Source organism: Myxine glutinosa, chromosome 3 (assembly GCF_964187855.1).
Source record: "Myxine glutinosa chromosome 3, kmMyxGlut1.1, whole genome shotgun sequence".
Lineage (NCBI taxonomy): Eukaryota > Metazoa > Chordata > Myxini > Myxiniformes > Myxinidae > Myxine > Myxine glutinosa.
Genome location: NC_136263.1, coordinates 69787997 through 69809881, shown reverse-complemented (window position 1 = coordinate 69809881; position 21885 = coordinate 69787997). Strand labels below are relative to the sequence as shown.

Here is a 21885-nt window from a genome sequence, read left to right as displayed (position 1 = left end):
CTACTTTGGTTAACTCTGAAAACAGCCGACAGTCTGCATGATATTTACCAACCGATTCACCTCGGCAGGAATGCTACTATTATAAAAGATGAAAATGTGCCCTTACTTTATGGACATGGAAGTAGCATTTAAAAGGTTTAAGAGATCGAAGAATATTGTCGTCTCCAATTTAATCGTTGAAAATTAAAACATCTATTGCCATCATTGACAAAGAGTTCATAAAAAATATTAAACCATCAGCTGATTGTAATACTGTTCACATCACAAGCACTGGTTGGTCACCAAACCTATCGAAGTTCCAAGATAAGCGGGTTAGTGGAAGATGATAAAATTAATAACATATTCACTTACCCGATCACTGCATGAGAATTTAGCACATCGGGGGTCTTCCTTAATCAGCTTTCGGACTTCTTTCCAGGTCGAAGTCAGACTTATCTGCACATATTTGAAATGCCACCCACAGACATTCCATCAAAGCCATTCAAAGCAACATTCCGTGACGGGTTTAAACCACAGCTGCCCGCATCAGCCTACACACTTCACAGGCCTGATCAAGCGGCACAACTCACTCAGCTCATTTCAGACAACACCCACGTGCAACCGTTTCAAAGTCATATCAGTCGTGTTTGTGTGTGTGCATGCGTGTGCGTAACACTTTCCCCCTCAATTCTAGCACTCGGCCACCGTTCACATGTGACTGCAATATATTTAACGAGTTAATCAAATACACAGAACATAGGAGCACAATGCTTGCACAGAACACAAAACAGCAAAGTGATGATACAAAAAAAAAAAATGAAAAATGTCACAGATAGCAGAAAGAGGACATCATCTAAATCAGTGGGTTATGCGCAAGTCAAGAGAAAAACGAGTGAGGCCGAAAACCCAATGACACAAAAATCAGTGTCACTTGAACGTTATTTCACTTGCCCCATCCGGTCACATGAATACGAAATGTCAAAAAGGGAGATTGCGTTCCAAATTGCAAGTGAGGTCAAGAGTGATGTGAAGCACAGCTCAGCCTGACAAAAAAAATAATCCCCTACCTCACTTGTTTCATCCAGTAACTGTTTAAATTGCTCTTTCTTGCGCTTGGCCAAGGCATCGATGTGGCCTTTAAACAGGCGCTCTTTCTCACTGCGGTCGAGCAGGGACACAAGTTCCCACCGATGGTCACGGCGCAGTGTTCGCCGTGTCTCGTCCCAGGTCACTTCCGATGAGCGCACCTGCAACACGTGGGGATTTGAAGGGGACATGTTATCATTCTATTTAAAACAGAAGATGCTTCTGTGGTGGAGGGAAGGAAGAGCATGCGTGTAGGAAGACATTCATCAAAATGCATGCGATCTTGGTGTATGCCTTGGCTACATGAGAAAACAAAGACATGCAGACACAAAACCACTCTTGGTTAGATTTGCTTGCACAGTTCAAAAATAGTGCACATAAGAATACAAAAAAGGAAGAAATTAATGATGAAAATGAAGAAATGAAAAAACGAAATAAAAGGAAAACACATGAGGGCAATGATGCTTTGCACTATCTATATATATATATATATATATGTCATTGTCTCTCTGTGGCTGTCTGTCTGTCTGCCTTTGGTCATTATGGACAGCCACATCTTTTAAGTTACAAACTCCAAACTTGGGGTACAAACACAACCTTGTGTGAGGGGTAACCATAGGCTATGTGACCGTGGCCTCACGCGCAAGTGTGAGGGGCCAGGAGGGGGCATAATTCCCTATGTAAATGAGTATCGTGCAGTGGAACCTGATGGTGGTGGCAGAGGATATTACAATTTCCTTCCTCACCTGGGCAACGCTGAAGTTAAAGCACTCTTTGCATGGGTAAATTTGTCCTCCTTCCCTTACCCTTGCCCCCCCCCCCCCCCCAAAAATGGAGGGGCCTGTCAAAGCACCCCCAAATATGTAAATGCAGTATATGTCTATCCCTCTTTTCCCTATCCCCTCCCTCCCCTTCCCCTCCCCTCTTCCTTCCCCTCCCACACCCCCTTCCCCTCCCACACCCCCTTCCCCTCCCACACCCCCTTTCCCTCCCACACCCCCTTCCCCATCCCTGGATACTAAATAAATGAACAAACACTTGACAAGAGGGCTTTTAGGAAATTAGTTTCTTGACTCCACATATGGCAGATGTAGCACCGCACTGAGGGAGCACAACCTTGACATCATAATGCCAAAAGAGAAGTTAAGTGAAAGTCAGAGCTTACCATATCAGAAAGCAAAGCCTTGAAGTGCTGCATGGCTTCCTCACGCTTGTGCTGCTCTCGCTCACGATCAATCTCCCGTGTCTGCTCAGTGCGTGCTCGCTGGACCTCCCTCTCTCGCTCACGAAGACTCGCCTCGGCTCGGGCCTGCCTCTCTATCTCACGCTCCCGATCACCATCCACTGTCTGCAAGGAAACGGCAAAGACAAGCAAAATGAGAACTACAACAAAAACAGAGAGTTCCTTTAGAAATACCCCCCAAGACAGTCATATCCAAGGCGTTACTGATTATGGTTAAATATCGCTTTTGAAGATCAATGATTGCTGATTCTATTTCGCTTGTTTCCAATTTCAAGCCTCCTGCTCTTTATAAGTGAAGTGCATGAGTCATTATCATCTGAACATCACTGAAGACTAATTTTAAGATAAAGCAACATTGTAGCTCAGAAATAAAACCATATAAACAATATTGTTGAGGAAATGACTCGTCGGGGTTAATAATGCTAGTGCAGTTATATCTTTACTGAATGCCATCGTGCAAGTGTGATGTAATTAGTTGTGATATTAGAAATGCATTGCTTATGTTTTAGTTAATAGTTAGATGACATCTTCCCTTCCCAATGTCTTGTGTCTAAAATTATCAACCCTTTTGACCACATTTATAATGTTCACACCTATAATCTGTCTTAGATGCTCTTGATAAGGTTTTGCTAGGCCCTGAAGTACTAGCTGAGCACAAAAATAAAGTTTCAGGTACATCCGAGCCGTTGGCAGCCCGAGGCATTAGCAGTGATGGGGTGAAGGTACACCAGCACAAGCCGGCATCCAATGGTGAGTGAGAGGGAAGGGGCTTGGTGAACCAGAAATGTTGCGGTTCTCCTGGGGGATAAAAGGGTGGGACAAGTGAGGAAGTGAAGAATGCTTGGAAACCTTCAAAGAGGAAGCCTCATCCTCATCCTCACCCTCTGTCCCGGCATGCCAGAGCCACGCCCCGCCTGAGCCAGTCCTCCTCTCTCAAAGGCCATTAGACATTCTCCCTGCGGTGGAGTCAAACCACCACAGCCTCCTGCTGGACCCTGCTGGGTGTGCCCAGAACTCTGTCCCATCAATCCCACTATTGTCTCTCGATCGTGGTCTGGCTGTGGGCCCTAAGGCATAGTTATTTATGGAATCTCCGTACGTTGTTGTTTCGTGGGTGAGTATTCAGTTGTTCGGTTAGGGGTTTTATTGTTAATTCATTATTATTGCTTGCCTGCCTTGTATTTCCCTCCCAATGACCATTCTTGTATTAAATATATCTGGTCGTAGGGGAAATTCCAGTTGTTGTGGTTCTCATTGGTGATCAAGGAAAGGCCAATTAAGGGATTAATTTAGCAGCAGTACTTTACGCCACATATAAGAGCACGTCACGCATCTCTGGCTCATTCAGCCTAATTGGAATTAACAAGTGTGGTTAATTGGCATAACGCTTGACCAATTTTGTTGCCTCCAATCTGCACGGTATCGTTACGGTCACAATGAGGCGACTCACCGGATTCTAACCAGGCAAATGGGACGACTGGTAGACCATATAAGAATATGTTTGAAATATTTTTTGCTCATATCTTGAAGATGCCAACAAAGTAAAGTCCATGAAATTCTCATCGCAGCAACTCAAAAGTTCAGTAACAACTCTTGTATGGATGATGCAACTCATTTACGACGACCATCCAAAAGACAGAATCTCAATCATGACGAAGAAGTTGAGCATAACAATTAACGTTTGTTATTTATTATTGGGCAATGAAGAAAAAAATATCTGACAATACGATCAAATCGATCCTCATTAAAATGTCATGGTAATTGTGATTTGACCAGCAAACAGGCCAGAAGCTTTTGGGTCTCACAATCTGCCATGATCTTTCTTGGGAAAACCACATTTCCAAGCTGGCCTCCAAAGCCAGTCGCCGACTGGGCATCCACCGTCGTGCGAAGTCCTTCCTAGGTACACCTGAGCTCCTCACCACATACAAGGCTTTCATCCGCAGCTCAATGGAATACTGTTCTCCCATATGGGCTGGTGCTCCTGCCTCACACCTGGCTCGGCTTCACGCTGTTGAATCCAAAACTTTCAGAATCATTGGAATCTCCCGCGATGAAGCTATCTCTGAGGGCCTTTCACTCACTCACCGCAGGCAGGTAGGTGGTCTTTCTGTCTTCTACCGACTCCTCTCCGGCCTTGCTCCCCCAGCTCTCTCTGTGCTCTGTCCCCCAAATATTCCTACAGGTCGCACAAGATCTGCCAGCCACCCTCTGATGGTTAAACTGCCGAAATCTCGGCTCTCTGCTCACCTTCACTCTTTCATTCCTCTTTTCTCCCGCCTCTGGAACAAACTCCCACACTCACTTCAATCACACTCCTCCCTCCAGGTCTTCAAAACAGCTGTTCACCACCATCTCTTATCTTCCCCCATCCAAAACCTTGATCTTTTCTACCCCTACTAATTCACCCCAGATCCACCTTGTTTGAAATTCCAACTTCTTTCCTGGAAGTCTTGGCAGTGTCCATATGTTTTATACCTCTCCCACCCCCCCCCCCCCCCCCTTCCCATGCCTTCCCCCCAAAGCCCTCTCCCTCCCACAGTTCTCTCGATGTCTCCATGTCTCTCGGTCCCTGCTCTCAAATGTTGTGTTTGTGTCCTTCCCCCTCTCTCCCCATCTTGTCTACCGCTCCCGATGTTATTTGTTTTGTGTGTCTGTCTTTCTGTGTGATTAATGTTCGCTCTTTCACGAGCCTCGATCTTGTATACAAAAAAAAGAAAAAAAAAAAAAAAAAAAGCAAGCTGGTCAGAACCACTTTCACCAGTTTACAGGCCCACCTTCAATATTTTATCCATGTGCAGCCTGAACCACTCTTCTCGCTGCACAGAGCTCTCAATAGCGTGGAAACGTGGATCTTTCTCCAGGCGATCTTTCAGTTTACTCCAGCGCGTTTGTGCATCCAAACGATGCTCTGAGAGCATATCAACGAAGTCGTGCCGCACCTGCAGGGGGGCGATAATTGCAAGAATACCAGTCAGAGCAAAATTTGCCAAATTCATCGAGTCATTCACTGTTGGTACAGTGCTAAGGACACTGGACTGGCATTCCAGAGGTTGTAGGTTTAAATGTGACTGAGGATTTGGATTTTAAGCATTTGGAAAGTTAGACAGTCTACCGTAAATAGATGTTGCTATCACATTGTCAACAAATATCCAGCTGGATCACAAAACATTCAAGAAGGGGAGCAACATGCCTGCTTTCTAAATTTACCCATCTATTACTAAAAGTGTGTGTGTGTGTGTGTGTGTGTGTGTGTGTGTGTGTGCGTGCGTGTGCGTGTGTGTGTGTGTGTGTGTGTGTGTGTGTGTCCGTGTCCGTCCATCCATCCAACCATCCGTGTGCATGTGTGTATCCATCACACTTTATTCAAAAGGGTTCTTGCTGTTGAAGAACGGTACCTTTGAAAAGCTAATGATGGATTTACTTGGAACAAAAATTTGTGTCCGTTTAATCACAGAAACGCCCATTTGATAAACCAGTCTTTCCAGGATGGAGGAAGAAGAAGCAGGACCTGGAGCTTTAATGTAGTGGTTCCAACGGTACAACAGCAGAAACCCTTCAGAACAAAGCATGACGAACACATAAGGAGCATGCAAAATTATATACAGTGCCTTCAGAAAGTATTCATACCCCCTTGACTTTTCACATTTTGTTGTGTTACAGCCTGAATTTAAAATGGATTAAATCTAAAATGTTCGTCACCGATCTGCACAAAATACCCTTTAATGGCAAAGTGAAAACATGTTTTTAGAAATCTTTACAAATGTATATTTAAAACTCAAGCTCTCCACTAATAGTTTCTGAAGGCACTATATAGCAATACCTCTCAAAGCAATAGGAAATTATATAGTCGTAATTAGGAAGGGGCACACAAACAACAACAACCACATCCATGACAGCAGCAACAATAACGTGTTATAAAATATCATTTTTTTCATGTCTTTCACTTCATTTTACAGCCTTAATGAGATACACAAATAGCCATGAAGCATGTTTTTGAAGTGCAACATGAAGCGAAGGGTAGGCACAGCCAGCCCACCCAAATTATGTAATAAAGTGGAACTTACACATATCAAGCCAGACCTGCAGCTGTTTCTTGCACTTTCCAGCACGTGCACAAAATTCGTCTCATGTACGTACTTCACTCCACTTATGTTAGATGCAAAGGTTGATTAATCTTAGTGAGACATATGCAGTATTGCTAAACATATTGGGAGGGAAAAGAAATAGGCCCAGTTGTTTTTTCACATTTCTCATAAGGTATTGGTCCACTCGTATTAATCTTGGAACGACCTGTTATATCCCATGCCCGAGAGAAATTACCCACAATTAACTTGGGAAGAAAGGCCCAATGTCAAGGATATTTTGCAAACATTAATCTACAATAATAAATGACAGTGTGTCTGTCCTCCATAACTCCAACACCATGAAACCTAGCGGCCACAAACTTTGCATGCATACTTCTCGACCTCCAAGGGATTGCATGAATGAAAACTGGGTGTTTGCGTGCGTTTTAAAAAGATAATTTATGCAAACAGGCTTACCTTTGGTCAGCCTGTGCTCAGGTCGCTCAGCTTGGGGTCTTAATTCGCCATTTTGTCTCCTCAACTCAAGTATGCTTTGCCTCCGAACACATCGGTTTCTGTACAATGAAGCTTCATATCTAGGAATGGTAATATACCTGATCTTCATACGTACGAATCGTATTCCTGTATACATTGTAATGCTTATAAACACCAGTGTTCGTGCCTTCATTTAATTTCCGCAAAGCTCGAGAATACCTTCACCTGAACCAAATTTCAAAAATTTAACTGCAGTATTGACTTCATCAGCAGTTCCGACTATCACAAAAAGTGTTCATTTGTCAAATTTGGCCATTGTGGGACACTCCAGGCATCTTAACAATATTGTTCGAGTGCTTGCTTGAGTGCTTAAGCTGGTTGGTGAGCACTCTACAAGCAGCTTAGTAATGGAACACCCCTGCTCCCTCCTCACATTGAGTCTATTTTATTTATTTCCTTCCTTTAAAGAGTACAAAGTACATATATCGACGAACGAAGGCAGCTTCTCCCCTCCACCACCCCTTCCCTTCTGGTGCCTCGCCTTTGTTGTGCTATTTTATTTTCTTCTTTTTTTTGTTTTGTGACATCTTCTTTCATTATACGATCTGTCACTTCCACATAAATAGATACAGTACATGTAATAATAACATCCATTGACCTCTTGTTAGAGTTTCAGCATGTTGGTTTGAGTTGTGAATTTCAAACTCAACGAGAAACTTTTTATTCAAACTCTAAAATCATTTAGTCCTGGCCCTGCTCATAACCCCGTATACAACTCATCCGCAAGAGATTTTGAAACTTGATTTGAGTTATAGCACCATTTACCTTTAAAAATTACATAGGTGAGGTGCTTCTTCGGAATCAACTGCGAATGGCCGCTAGAGGTGAAAACCCTAGATGACCGCCAGTAGCCATATTGAAAATATAAATTTTGAACCACTCACCATAGAAGTATGTGTAATACCTTGTTTTATGGGTTTTTGGGTGTGGGGAATCCATTTGTGACATCATTGTCATGATTGAAGGCCAAGGTCACATGCTAAGGTCAAGGTCAAGGCCAGAAATCACAAAAAAAAGCCAAATCGCAGTTTTACGCACATCGAGAAGCAGACTATCAAGTATAACTCACTATTTAAAAGTTTATGATGTAAATTATACTTTGCCTATATGATTGCTTTAATGGAAGGTCAAGGTCATGCTCTGGATGTTAAGACCATTGCAATTTTATGACTCATTACCAACCTGCCACTGACTAAGGTTGTTTTATACTCCGCAGTTGTGTAGAGCATATGTGTATCCGCATAGACATGTCTGATTCTGTCGACATTGTGCTCACTGATCGCCCCTAGTCATCCACTCCCGAGTGGTAGGTATATATTATTTTTCATAAAAATTGATTCTTTTCTAGATACAGGGTGTCTTAGAAAAAAAACAGAACCAGTGTTATCACAAGTGTTGTTATACTGATGAACCATACTTTTCAAATCTGTATCAACTTGTGAAAAAGAGGGCCCCATTTTTTTCTGTCTGTGATGATCTGGGAACACCCTGTATTAGTGTGGTCAGTTATGATATCACCATGCACTTTTGGCAGAAAGCATGAAATTTCGCACAATAATAATATAAAACCCATAGAACAATTTTAGCCTGGGAGCCACCTCATTTTTTCTTTCTGTACTAATTAACAGTGTGTTATTAACGAGCGCTCGAATTGGGTGTGGCCCAGCCGAATTGTGCTCCTATTTATCCAAATCCAGGCTGGAGTAATGAAGAATGTCGGACAAAATGGTGGACGAAAGAAGGATTTCAAACCAAATCTTCGTTTTGTTTTTTTTCGATGTTTATCGAACAGTAAAATGATCCCAAGATGATTCAGCCGTCAGAACAGGTAAGATTTGCTATTGTTATTATTATATAATGATGGAATGGAGTGGTAGGTAGAACAGTCTGATGAACAACTAGTGACGGCGTTTGTGATTTTTTTTTGTCTGAATGAATCTGAACTAAAACGACAGTTCTCGATCAGATTCATTCGCTGTTTCTGTAATCTGACAGATTCAGTCATCAGAAAACATTCTGAAGCCCTAAAACCCTTGCTTAATAGTCTTGACAGAATAATTTTTTTTGCACTGGCACTGTCTGTGATGGTGTGAGGATCCTTATGCTATTCTTAATTCTATTTTAGTTGTGTGTGCCAATTTTTTTGCAACACGTTCACGTTGTTGATGTTATGTTTGCAGGGGCACGCGGTTATTATAAAAAAGTGATGTTTACTTCTGAAATCAACTCATAGGCTTACAAAACTCTTCATCTAAGTATATAGTGTGTAAATTATCTGATCACAAATTAAAATATTTAGTATTTGGAGGAATTTGGAGAGAGATTTATGTAAAGATTTCCTGTTGATGCAGTGCTTCCACTCACGGAAACTACCATTTTTTCATTTATTTTAGAAAAATATATCATTATTAAACGTATTGTCTGATTCATGTATATATCTGCAAGAATTTTTTTTTGATATCAAGTCGGAAAGTTTGCACCTTGTCTTGATGGGCCACCCTGCACAAAATTTAAAGCGCAAGAAAATTTAATTTTATATTTGCTGAGTTGAGACCCACCCTAAAAAATGATTTAAGAAAATGTTGTCAATATTCACTTAGTTGGACCCACCCTAAAAACCTGAAGTAGAAAATATTCTGTCAAAAGGTTACAATTTGGACCAACTCAAAAATGTGACGTAAGAAAATTTTGTCAATGTTTACCAAATTGGACCCACCCTAAAATTCTCATGTAGAAAATATCGTGTCAAGAACCTGTTTGGCTGGAAATCTGTTTGAGGCCTTGATCGGCTTCCACCAACAAAGGATGCCTTACATCAGCATCTGACGCGAGCCATTTATCAATGTGGAGTATGGATGTGCAGTCCCGATCCAAGTCGCCCAGACTTAACGCCATCGGATTATGGCTGGAGGAAGGATCAAGATAGATGGGTGCCTGTGTGGGTTGTTAAACCGATCGTATCATCAGCCTGCCAACAACTGATCAAATGCACATGCAAGAATGTGTGTCGTGTGTGTAAATGTGCACGAGCTGAACTGAAGTGCACTTACTTATGTGAGTGTGAATGTGCTAAGTAGATTATTGACTGGTGAGTAACGACGTTCGACGTTCTTTTATCGAGTAACGTTACCTCTCACTGAAAATAGTGCGACTTTGCTACTTGTTCGGTGTTTGGGCATACTGCCGACTGTTGAGGAATAGTCTTCGTCCTGGCAGATTCAGAACAGTGAAATTTGGGAATTGATTTGAGAATATTTGTTCACGGGTTTAAAGCATTAAGTGACCATTATTTTTGTGATCGGTGTACATTTGTCTGTGTCTGGACAGAGCATGGCTCACTGGTTTCTTATCTGATATTCATTCATATCAAGGGTCCAGTTATGTCTTGTCACGAATAGGCGTGCCGCCCCGCCATTATGGGCTGAGGCGCGCCCGAAAAACTTGCTTTTTAAAGGTTTTTCGGCTTTTAGGTACATCTTCTCAGAGATCATCGGTTGAATCGTATGGATGTTTGGTATTTCGATAGACCAATGACCCGTGTGTATAGCCCTACGGAGCTCAATTTTTTAATTTTGCTTCTGTTAAAAACGCTTTAAAAAACCCGCTAAAATTAGACATTTCTATGAAAGTTGAATGGTCTGAACATGTTTTGCAATAATGGTTTTAATGGTGAGATGTCACACTGGCGTGAAAAGAATCGATTCTACACCTCAAAATTAGTATAAATCCTTGTTTGGTCCTTTTGGTTTGTTAGCGGGTAAATTAGCCTCACGATGTACGCCATATTGTATTTTAAGTCCAAGATGACCTCCATCAAGCACTAAAAGGTCATAAAATTGAATTTCTTCACCCAGAATTCATATCATTTCATGTTTCATTTGTGCAGTTTTGTTTATTACTTCCAAAGTTATGAAACAGTTCAAATCGTCGTTGAGGGACCTAATTAGCATAAATTATGCAAATTAGGTCCTCCAAGGTTATTTTCTAGCTTGGCTCCAGTTCATTTTTTTTTTTTGTTAACACCTTGGCTACCTCCATGCCAAATTTGGTGCTTTCTGCCAGAAGTGCACGGTACACTTGAATATCCTGACTAACTGACTACACTATATATATAGCATGGATAATTTTGTATCCATAACACAAAGTCAATTATTAGCTGTTATTGTACTGTACTAGCATTTTTTAAAGTACTTTTTACAGTGTGTAATAAAAGCCCTCTTGTCTTTGTTCCAGTGTATCCTATATTGTGTCAGTGAGAATGGTGGACAGCAGCAGCCAGAAGTCTACTCCTTTGTGTGCACCTGTTGGAGTGCTACTGACGACTGGTATCTCAAGCTAGGAGACGAATTATGCCGTGTACTCATCAAGGTGCATGTCACGACTGGGGACGATGCACTGAGCAAGGTGGGCACAAAACATGCAGCACTCGTATGCAGACCTGCAAGGTTTCTCTCCAGCTTTGGAGAGTCTCCTGTTCTCTCTGAAGTGGACATACATCAGGCGGAACAATACCTCGTCCATGTATGGGCCGGTGCGAGAAGCAAACCCACTGCAACTGCATTTGACCACTTGAGACGACGTCCACAGGCATTCAGTGGTAGGGCTAGAAGAACTACCACCCACATCCAGCATCATCAGGGGACATTTGAGGAGGGCATTCTACATGATCCGGAATGCCTTGAACTTGCTAGCTGATGCCAGTCAGCTTGACCCTATTCATTATATGGTTGGATCAACCAAGACGGCACACTCCTGCCCCTTACGTCTCTGAAGCCGATCCCCACCAAAATTCTGACCCTGTGTGGCTGTAGTGGGAAGTGTAACTCAAAGCGTTGTTCCTGCAAAGCAGCAGAAGTTATGTGTGTGATCTACTGCCTTAAGAAGGTGGTTGAGCCCATCTGTGTGAATAAATAAACAAATGCCAAGTTCCCACCTTCGCTCTCTCATATGGGCATCTGACTCATATACCATTAATTTTTAGTCATAATTATAAGGAATATGGCTTATATGCAGGTATTATATGGCACTGTAATGTAGCTTCTTTTTTTTTTTAATTTTCAGATTGTGTGTTCTAAAGAATAATTAAAATGTTCCAATTCATAAGTGAACAATGTGTATGCCTATGATATTGTGAGCCAAATAAATAAAAATGATAATTTGTAAAATAAACAAGATTTGAAAAAACTACATGGCCTACACTTATTCCCACAGGCAGTTAAGTTGCAAAACATCAGTAATTGTATCACTCATCAAACTTTGATAATTTGCTTCTCGATGTCTGTGAAATTGCGATTTTGGTCGGTCGTTTTTTGTGATTTCTGACCTTGACCTTGACCTTAGCATGTGACCTCGGCCTTCAATCATGAAAATGATGTCACAAATTGATTCCCCACACCCAAAAACCCATAAAACAAGGTATAACACATACTTCTATGGTGAGTGGTTCAAAATTTATATTTTCAATATGGCTACTGGCGGCCATCTAGGATTTTCACCCATAGCGGCCATTCGCAGCCGGTTCCGAAGAAGCACCTGTGTGATTTTTAAAGGTAAATGGTGCTATAACTCAAATCAAGTTTCAAAATCTCTTGCGGATGAGTTGTATACGGGGTTCTGAGCAGGGCCAGGACTAAATGATTTTAGAGTTTGAATAAAAAGTTTCTCGTTGAGTTTGAAATTCACAACTCAAACCAACATGCTGAAACTCCAACAAGAGGTCAATGGATGTTATTATTACATGTACTGTATCTATTTATGTGGAAGTGACAGATCGTATAATGAAAGAAGATTGTATACGGGGTTATGAGCAGGGCCTGGACTAATTACAGAGAAACTCAGCCATGATAATTCATCTTCTTCTGGAGAAACAGCGTGAACAAAGCATTAGCCCTTCTTCTTCTTCTACAAACAATGGAGAAACTCAGTTCTCATGAGATTGCCAATACATCAACATAAAAAAACAAAAAATTATATTACTCCCTGCATTTTTGGCAACATACACTGCCCAGATCTTCTTCAAACTCACAAGAAACTATTTATTCAGTGTTGGGGTCCCCCCTTTTATGCGATCTGCTTTCATTATATGAATATAGTTCAATCAATAACGATATTCATATAAATTTACCTCTAAAAATATTCATGTTCAGTTAATGTCACATGGGAAAAAACAACAACTTCGAGTGCTTAAGCCGCTTGGCTTCCATGGTGATACGGTGGCTTGCTACTCCGTGTAATTTAGTTTAGATTGTAATTTAGAGGGTGCTGGTGTGATGAGTCATAACGTTTTTCCAAGTGCAAGCCAAACAGGAAGTGAAATCATGGAATTTCACCAAATATAAAGTGCTTAACACAGTTTTGTAGTGTATTTACTATTTTAGGAATGGCAACAGGACAGAAGGCTACAATTTCAGGGAGGAGAAGAACAGTGGAGCAGAATAGGGACATCACCAGGTTATTTTTTTCCCATTTTTGTTACCAAGGGGTGATGGGTGGAGGAGATGAAAAAGGGTCATCATGTAATGAATGAGCAAGCACTCAACAGCACATTCACCTTTTGACTCCAAACATCACAATCACTACACAGGGAAAGACCCGTGTCTGACTACAGTCCAAACTCTCGTCTTCGTTACCCTCAGGCTGTGGCCCGTGGTCCTGTCGATATCCATTCGGCTGCTAAACGATGGCGTATTAAATAAGATGACCTCCTTCCTACAGGTTGGTCGGGTTACCAGAAACGCACATTTTTTTTTTTATCACCAGCTTGTGGTAGTACCAGCTCCAATTCAATTCAATTTTTTTTTAATGGGATATTGCCTGCTACAAAGCCAGCCTTAGGCCACTCGAGGTGGGGGCTACACAAAGAAAACAAAAGCAGAACAACCAGCCCCTTGGATTGAAACAAGACAAATGCAGAAAGTTGTCTTCACAGATCGGAGTTGTCGGAGATCTCGCGAGATCTTTGTCGGCGAGGTCACGTCTTTTCGAAGCTGTCCATGCGCTCACGCTTTCGAAGTGAAGTAATTTTTCACAATTGTGTTTTTGTCGAAACTCTTTCGGTGTGTGTACCACCTATAGTGTGTCCTTAGTAAGATTGTGGGTTTTAATTTTTCATACCTGTATACAAAATCGTCAGTTAATTTGTGTCGTGTATTTTGAGGCCTAGTGGGCAACCGTGTACTACCTTGAGGCGGTTTTTATCTCAGCGGTCCGTCGATTGTGCTGCAATTACTTTTGTTATCTGTTTTTGTCCCAGTCTTTCACCCCATACTTCCTTGTTTAAAATCTCAACTCAATATATATATATATATATATATATATATATATATATATATATATATATATATATATATATATTTCCTTCTCTGTTCTTATTCGTTGTTCTTATTCGTTCGTTCGTTCTTCGATCACATGTTTCACCCCCATTTCCATTTTCCATTTCCCCAGATAGTTTTCACTGCTCAATTTAAAAATGTTTAAACTTTCCCGTGAAGTACTGTATTCTGTCGTATATTATAACACCTTTTTCTTCTTCTTCTATAAAAAGATGCATTCGACCTGCTCACCAAATCTATTCATTCCAAAAAAAAATTCCATCTCTTACAGTTCCTCTTTTCTACATCCCCGAAACTCTCCTGCACTCCACCCCCCCCTCCAGCGTCCTCAAACGTATTTTTGACTCGAAGGTCACAAGAAACTCATTTTGCAACAAATGTTCGTTTCCCATTAATCGTACACTTTCTAAAATCCAATCTCACCACTCCCCTCCAAATCTTCCCCATCACCCCTCCCCTCCAAAACATCCCCATCACCCCTCCCCTCCAAAACTTCCCCATCAACCCTCCCCTCCAAACCTTCCCCATCAACCATCTCTTTCAAATCTTCCCCCTTGCCCCTCCCCTCCAAATCCTCCCCATCACCCATCCCTTTCAAATCTTCCCCCTTGCCGCTGCCTCCAAATCCTTCCCATCACCCATCCCTTTCAAATCTCCCCCCTTGCCCCTTCCCTCCTAAACTACCCCCACACCCCTCCCCTCCGAGACTCTCCCTCGCCCCTCCTCCTCCCCGCTTCTTCCCCCTTCCAACTAACACCTTCATCTCCCCCAACCTTCTGCGTCGCTCTTCCCCCTCCTCAAATAACACCTCACTGTGCCTCACCCAATCACCATCAAACCTTTTGTCCGCCCCATCCTTCCCTTTCTCCAAGCTATTCTGAAATCTCTGACACACCTTCAACAGCTCTCCCTACCACTTCCTCCTCTTCCACATCATACCCTACCCCCCCCCCCCCTGTTCTGTATCCGATGCTCCCCCTTCCTCTTCATTGACGGTATGGACCTCAAACATCCGGGGCCTTTGATCAAACTTGACTGATCTCTCCATACAGGTTGCTTCTGACAAACCAGACGTGATCTGCTTTACAGAAACTTTCCTCCTTCATGATGTCTCTGATTCCTTGGTATCTCTCCCAGGTTACTCCCTCCTCCGGTATGATAGACCTGAGCCTCGTTCTGGAGGTGGGGTTGCTATCTTTATTAAAAAAAACTATTCCTCACTCGCCCTGTACTGCCCTCTCTCCACCTCACCCCCAGGAATACCTCTGGCTACGGCTTCCCCTTCGCTCCCACCTTTTATTCATATGTGTGTTGTACCGTCCACCAAACAGTGATGACTCCATTAACATCTTGCTGTCTGATAATATGGACCAACTTCTATCTACCCATCCCAACTCTCTCTTCCTCATATGTGGTGATTTCAATTGTCACCATGCCAGTTGGCTGGGTGTGGGTACCTCTCTCACCAGCCATGGCTCCTCAGCAAAGGACTTCTGCGACTCACTGGGACTGACACAATCTGTCAATTTCCCGACCCGGATCTCAATCAACGGAGCATCTTCTCTTCTGGACTTGGTTATGACGAACTTCCCTGAAAATGTCTGCTGCTCTTCTTCTGCTCCAATCAGCTCATATGATCATGTGTTCGTTAGTGGACACTCTCTGACCATTCTCAGAGAGCCTCCTCAGCGTCGACAAGTCTGGCATTTCACTCAGGCCAACTGGCACGGTCTTCAATCAGCCATCAATCATCTGGACTGGTCTCCCATCTCGACCGCCTCTGACATCAACTCATCCTGGGAATTCTTCCAAAGTAAATTGCTGTCTCTCATGCACAGATTTATCCCATCTCGTCTTCAGTTATATGGTACACGGATGGTACACGTCCATGGCACACGGAATCTTGTGGTGAGGCTGTTGCCCAGAAACAACTTGCCTTCGTCTCCTGGAAAGCAAATCCAACGGAAGGAAATCTCATTTCCTTTCACAAAGCCCGAAACAAGTGTTTGTCCACCCTCAGGAGAGCCAGGAAACAATATCCCTCCGTTCTCAAGACCGAACTCTCTTATCTATCTCCCTCTTCCAAATCCTGGTGGTGTCTGGTCAAATCTGTTTCTGGTGTTTGTTCCCCCTCCCTCACCTCAAACGGCTACACAGCTGAGTCCGCACGTGAAAAAGCTGAATGCCCCAACTCTGTGTTTGCCTCTAAATCTTGTGTCCAAAACCCATCTCTCTCTGTACCCACCGTACCCAGTCGTACCCAGATGCTCCTGGACTTTGTGGTCCTTTCCTCCTGACAAGGTGGAAAAGTTTCTGTCAACCCTCGACTATGATTCTGCAACTGGACCTGACGGCATCAGCCCACGGGTCCTAAAATCCTGTTCTTCCGCTCTTTCACTCCCTCTCTCTGTTGTCTTCACCCTCTCTTTTGCTCAAGGCCATCTGCCATCTGCTTGGAAATCAGCCAACATCACCGCTTTGCACAAAAAATGTGCAAAACAGATTAATCAGCCTTCTCCCAATTATCAGCAACGTCATGGAATCCATCATTGCTTTGGATAGGAAATCTTTCCTCTTCTCCAATGGCTTGATCTCTGATCATCAATTTGGTTTCAGACCTGGTCACTCTACTCTGGACATGCTGCTTCTGCTGTCTCAACAATGGATGGAGGTCCTCAATGCCAAGCAGGAAATTAGAGCTGTCTCCCTTGACATATCACGTGCCTTCGATACGGTCTGGCACCCCGCCCTGCTCACCAAACTCTCCTCCTATGGTATCCATGGAAATCTCCACGCATGGCTGGCGGACTTCCTCTCTAGTCGTAGTCAACGTGGTGCCCTGAATGGGTTTCTCTCATCTCCTCTTCCTGTTCAGGCTGGAGTTCCCCAAGGCAGTGTTCTGGGTCCTGTGCTTTTTCTGGTCTTCATCAATGATCTCTCTGACTCTCTTGAAAATCCTCTCTATCTCTGTCGCTCCATTCCTCATCCCTCAGATCGGCAGTCTGCAGCCTCCTCACTCTCTGCAGACCTCGCCAAAATCACAGACTGGGCAAACAAGTGGAACATGTCTTTCAATCCTGACAAATGTCACACTCTTTCGATGTCTCTCCGAAAAGACCGACTGGACAACCCTCCCATCCACTTTCTGAATAATCCTCTCCAAGAAGTTCTGTCACTCAAGCTTTTTGGTCTCACTATCTGCCATGATCTTTCCTGGGAAAACCACATTTCAAATCTGGCCTCAAAAGCCAGTCGCCGACTGGGCATCCTGCGTCGTGCGAAGTCCTTCCTTGGGACACCTGAGCTCCTCACCACATACAAGGCTTTCATCCGCAGCTCAATGGAATACTGCTCTCCCCTCTGGGCTGGTGCTCCTGCCTCACACCTAGGTCGTCTTCACGCTGTTCAAACCAAAGCGTTCAGAATCATTGGAATCTCCCGCGATGAAGCTAACTCCGAGGACCTTTCACTCACTCACCGCAGGCAGGTTGGTGGTCTTTCTGTCTTCTACCGACTCCTCTCCGGCCTTGCCCCCCCAGCTCTCTCTGGGTTCTGTCCCCCAAATATTCCTACAGGTCGCACAAGATCTGCCTGCAACCCTCTTATGGTTGAACTGCCAAAATCAAGACTCTCTGCTCACCTTCACTCCTTCATTCCTCTTTTCTCCCACCTCTGGCACAAACTCCTTCACTCTCTTCAATCCCACTCCTCCCTCCAGGTCTTTAAAACAGCTGTTCACCACCATCTCTTATCTTCCCCCATCCAAAACCTTGATCTTTTCTACCCCCGCTAATTTCACCCCAAATCCACTTTTTTGAAATACCAACTTCTTTCCTGGAAGTCCTTGGTGTCCTTGTGTTTTATACTTCTCCCATCTCCCCCCCCCCCCCTTCCCACGCCTCCTCCCACCCAAGCCCTCTCCCTCCCACACATCTCCCGATGTCCCTGCTCTCAAATGTTGTGTTTGTGTGCTTCCCCTTCTCTCCCCATCTTGTCTACCGCTCACTCTTTTTATATATTTTGTTTGTCTGTTTGATTTGTTTGTGTGATAAATGTTAGCTCTTTCACGAGCCTCGATTCTGTACACAACAACAACAAAAAAATTTTTTTTTTTTAAACAGAGCAAAAAGGGCTGGGAGGGGCGAGCTGGTCTGATTCGAGACAACAGTGCCTCCACCCCCATTATGGTAATAACATTATGGTAATAATATAATACCTGCTTCCTCTGGAAGTGAAATATGGTGTCAATATCCCCTCCCGCAGGTTCCAGTGATTAAACCACTTGCACTATTCCACATGTACAGGTGAAAATTGCAAGTCCTCTCCACAATTGGCCCAGTTTTCAATTATATAATGATCAGATTTACACACACATAGAACTCCCTTATTATAATATAACCAATCAACGACGGCATAAAAACACCCACTCCCTCCGAGAGTGGCCTAGGGATGGGGGGAGGGGAAGAGGGTGGAGTAAATAAATATACAGTACTTTGTGTCACAGTTAGTATTCCCATCTCTCCAAAGCAAGGGCCAGTGGTTAAACCACTTGAACTGTACCACATGTACATAGTCAAAAAGAGTTTTGGGAGGTGGGGGGGTTTGAGGGGAGGGGGTACTTAAGTCGATCACTTAATACCAGATAATGAGGCGGTCACTTCTAACTGTTCTTCTCCAAAAACTCCACCATTCGCCTCTCCATCGACCTCGACTCACTCAAGCCACATGACCACACATGGAAATGTTAGTAAATACACACGATGTAAATATTTGTGTACCTATGAAACTATAAGCACCTATTACGTATCATATTTTATTGTTTTATGTAATATATAATTTTTACTTGAGTGTAAATATATTATCTTGTATGGTACTTACTTTCCTCTATTATTAGGTTTACTCTCCATAATATGGAGAGTAACCCATTATTTATTATTCCCAAAGTTTTTCTTATTATTATTCTTCCACCCTATTTTGCACCTCCGAAAACTTTAAAATTAATGTTCTCAGCAACCGTTGGTCGGATTGACAGGAAATTTTCATCTAATGATCGGCTAGGTTCGTAGAATTATTAATGCTAATTATGACGTCAAAGGTCACGTGGTATGGGCGCCATCTTGTAAAACACCTTCAACTTTGCCCCTCTATATTTCCGGAACGGCTCAATGGAAGCATTTGAGTAATGGCTCATTCTAAAACAACAACAACAACAGGCATTTTAAGGCCATTTTCCCTGCAAGAGCGGGGGTTCGCCTTGCGGTCCCCATGACAATCTTCTCCATTTTGCCCTATTTTCTGCATCTCTCCTTGTTAAGCCCCTTGCCTGCATTTCTTTTTCCACCATCTTTAGCCAAGTCTTTCTCGGTGTTCCCGGTCCTCGACTTCCTTCTACATTCATTTCCATCACTTCTCAACCAGTCACTTTCATCCTTCCTCAACACATGACCAAACCATCTCAACCTGTTTCTCTTCACAGCATCAATCACAGACTCTATTCCCATCATCTTTCGTCTTCCTCAATTCATCATTTGTCTTCCTCTCTCTCAACGATACTCCGCACATCCACCGAACCATTCACATTTCCACCCTTTCCAGCCTTCGTTGCTGCTCTACTTTCATTACCCATGTCTAGCTCCCATAAATCATGACACTTCTCACACATGCAGCATACACCTTTCCCTTCAGCTTCAACGACACTCCCCTCATCAGCAAGCCACTCAGTTCCCGAAACTTCTTCCATGCACATCTACTCCTGGCTCTGGGGGGTTGCTTGTGTACATCTCTCTTCTACGGCCAAACTTTTGATTTTCCTGTTCTATATGTTGAGACCCTTGGAAAAAATGTGGGTAACACTCCCAGATCAAGTACGTTTTTTCTGCACACCCCAATACGTGATTATGACTTGAGGCCAATTAGTCGAAATAGCAAAATTCAGTTTTCATGGAATAATTCAAGAGTAGGCAGCTTTAGATTCAAATGTAACATTTATTTATCATGTTTAGACATAACTAACACATTTTTAGCATGGTTCAATACTATAAACTGTCTTTTTTAGAAAAAAAACCTGTCATTTAGCTTTTTTTTCTCCAAAAATCACTTTCAGTTTGAAAGGCGCTCAAAATCCGATCACCTCTCATACACCCAATTATGTAGATAAAAAACCACCTTTAGAGGCCATTTTTCCCCGCAAGCGGGGGTTGGCCTTCTTCGGGAACTGTGGTTGTTGTTGTTTTTCGGTCCCCTTTTTGAAGCAATGTTTTACGGCCGGATGCCCTTCCTGACGCCAACCCTTTTTGCCACCTTTAACGACAAGCAGGGAATTACCAGTGAACTGGTACTCAATTTGCCGACCTCGGAAGGATGACAGGCTGAGTCAACCCCCCTGGCGTTAATTCAGCGATTGACCGGGATTCGAACCCAGGATCCTAGGATCCTAAGCCGGCACCCTAGCCGCTAGCCCAACACCAGGGAGATAAAGCAACCAAAATTTGTCAGAAGCTTCCTTATGAAGCCCTTTAATAGGGATAAACATGGGTTTCTTTGTGGCTTATCAGTCTTTCACATTTTATATTTTCAGCATATGGTCCGACCTTGCCGATTTTTACAGCCGTACAAACGTAACTAATATCCATTTTTTGTTTTTCAGGCGTGGCCGCTGACGATGGAGTCTGTTACTCTCTCAGGACCGCCCGAAGACAGTTCGTTTGATGCGACTAACTGCATCATCTGCCAGAAAAGCACGGGGGATAAAACTGTGAGCACAACTAATGGTTGCAAAAGGATACGAGAAGCAAGTTACATCCACAATGATCAAGTTTCTAAACGGCTTAAGCTGGTTAAAGGAGATGGGTTTGTTTATCATGTGACCAATGACTGTTACAAAAAATACACCATGACTTCAGTTCTCAATAGGAAAAGGAAGAGTCTCGCTGTATGCCAAGACCTGTCCCGTTCTGAGCAGGAAGAAGATAGAAGTACTCGTTCTAAGGCCGTCCGACATCCACCGAATACAGAGACGTCCACAACAGCCTTACGTCAAGTGAAGTGTATTATCTGTGACAGTAAATCACACAAACAACAGTACACGAAATATCGCATTAGTGAATCGGGCCGTGCTTCAGCCTTTCTGGCTGCGACAAACTTCTTTCAAGATGATGTGTTCACCCGAACGTGCGACCTTCAAGATGCGCATTCTGTGTTTGGAGCAGATCTGTACTACCACAGGGACTGCATGACTAAATACTTGTATAAGTATGACTCTCGTGATAAAGCTTCCATACCAAAAGTGTCTGAGAAACAGCTTGCTTGGAATCAGGTTGTTAAAGAGTTAGAGCAAGGCCTAAAAGAAGGGAGGGGTTATAAACTTAGTGCTATCAGAGACTCTTTGAACAATATTGATGACAAATGTAACTTTCGTAATAGAGATGTAAAAGTTTTCTTGTTGAACACTTTTGGTAATGAGATTGATTTTACATATCCCAGTTCGTTCAAAAAATCAATGATGGTATTCAGTGTTCCAAAGAAAGTGTTAGCTGAGCGCATTCGTTCCCTTGATCCTGTTCAGGTATGCGCTGGTGTGATTAGGAAGGCTCTAGATGAGTATGATTTTGGCCTTGACGATAGC

At 43.0% G+C, this 21885-nt stretch overlaps 2 protein-coding genes and 1 long non-coding RNA gene across 11 annotated transcripts in view; 1 reads left to right on the top strand and 2 right to left on the bottom strand.

The window, feature by feature from the left end:
- Nucleotides 1-21885, top strand: part of LOC144891325 (transcription elongation regulator 1-like) — a 573096-nt gene that overhangs the window by 128169 nt on the left and 423042 nt on the right. The window lies entirely within an intron of this gene.
- LOC137423444 (uncharacterized) overlaps nt 1-21885 on the bottom strand; it is a 146360-nt gene that overhangs the window by 25684 nt on the left and 98791 nt on the right. Inside the window, 4 exon segments of the mRNA XM_078774192.1 lie at nt 352-435; nt 1047-1226; nt 2231-2413; nt 5086-5250. Of these exon segments, the coding sequence (XP_078630318.1) occupies nt 352-435; nt 1047-1226; nt 2231-2413; nt 5086-5250 (612 nt within the window).
- Nucleotides 20227-21593, bottom strand: LOC144891326 (uncharacterized). Its single transcript, XR_013622851.1, has 2 exons — nt 21205-21593; nt 20227-20987 (listed from the first exon to the last, which is right to left on the bottom strand). It is a non-coding gene; the product is annotated as an uncharacterized LOC144891326 (long non-coding RNA).